The following is a 1,258-nucleotide window of genomic DNA, read 5'->3' as shown; positions in this document are numbered from 1 at the left end:
ACTACCAGCTCATCAAGTACGAGTCAATCAGGCACGAGTCAGCTAGACACGATCCAATCAGATACAACTCTATCAAGCAGTACACAACTAGGCTCAAGCCAATCAAGTACGAGTCAACTACACATGAGTCAGCAAGGCATGAGCCACCCAGGCGTGTGGCACCCAGACCTGAGCCAACCAGTCCTGCACCACCCAGGCATGAGTCAACCAGTCCTGGGCCACCCAGGCATGTGGCAACAAGTCCTGGGCCAACCAGGCACGTGGCAACCACTCCTGGGCCAACCAGGCATGTGGCAACCAGGCATGTGGCAACCAGGCATGAGCGAAACAGTCCTGAGCCACCCAGGAATGTGGCAAACGGGCCGAAGGCAACCAGCTACCAGCTCATCAAGTACAAGTCAATCAGGCATGAGTCAGCTATACACGAGCCAATCAGATACAACTCTATCAAGCAGTACACAACTAGGCTCGAGCCAATCAAGTACGAGTCAACTACACATGAGTCAACAAGGTAGGGGCCAACCAGGCATGAGCCAGCCACGCATGTGGCACCCAGGCCTGAGACAACCAGTCCTAAGCCACCCAGGCATGTGGCAGTCAGGCATGAGTCAACCGGTCCTGGGCCACCCAGGCATGTGGCAACCAGGCCTGAGACAACCAGTCCTGAGCCACCCAGGCATGTGGCAGTCACGCATGAGTCAACCAGTTCTGGGCCACCCAGGCATGTGGCAACCAGTCCTTGGTCAACCAGGCATGAGTCAACCAGTCCTGGGCCATCCAGGCATGTGGCACCCAGGCCTGAGCCAACCAGTCCTGCACCACCCAGGCATGTGGCAACCAGTCCTGGGCCACCCAGGCATGTGGCAAAGAGGCCCAAGGCAACCAGCTACCAGCTCATCAAGTACGAGTCAATCAGGCACGAGTCAGCTATACACGAGCCAATCAGATACAACTCTATCAAGCAGTACACAACTAGGCTCGAGCCAATCAAGTACGAGTCAACTACACATGAGTCAACGAGGTAGGAGCCAACCAGGCATGAGCCACCCAGGCATGTGGCAACAAGGGCTGAGCCAACCAGTCCTGAGCCACCCAGGCATGTGGCAGCCAGGCATGAGTCAACCGGTCCTGGGCCACCCAGGCATGTGGCAACCAGCCCTCTGCCACCCAGGCATGTGGCAACCAGTCCTGGGTATGTGGCAGCCAGGTCCAAGTCACCCAGACCTGAGCCAACTAGGCCTGAGTCAACCAAACCCAA

The 1,258-nt window shown here is 57.1% G+C and overlaps 1 protein-coding gene across 1 annotated transcript; it reads left to right on the top strand.

The window, feature by feature from the left end:
* Positions 1 to 288: 288 nt before the first annotated feature.
* On the top strand, positions 289 to 1,243 carry LOC105816050 (spermidine/spermine N(1)-acetyltransferase-like protein 1; the record flags this gene model as incomplete). The annotated part of the gene is made up of 2 exons (XM_012651366.1): positions 289 to 368; positions 966 to 1,243. Coding segments are annotated over exons 1-2 (358 nt in total), but the record flags the coding sequence as incomplete, so codon positions are not given.
* Between the last annotated feature and the right edge of the window lie 15 nt (positions 1,244 to 1,258).

The sequence above is a fragment of the Propithecus coquereli genome, unplaced genomic scaffold (assembly GCF_000956105.1).
Source record: "Propithecus coquereli isolate 6110/MARCELLA unplaced genomic scaffold, Pcoq_1.0 Scaffold3537, whole genome shotgun sequence".
Lineage (NCBI taxonomy): Eukaryota > Metazoa > Chordata > Mammalia > Primates > Indriidae > Propithecus > Propithecus coquereli.
This window is presented reverse-complemented; position numbering and strand designations above follow the sequence as displayed.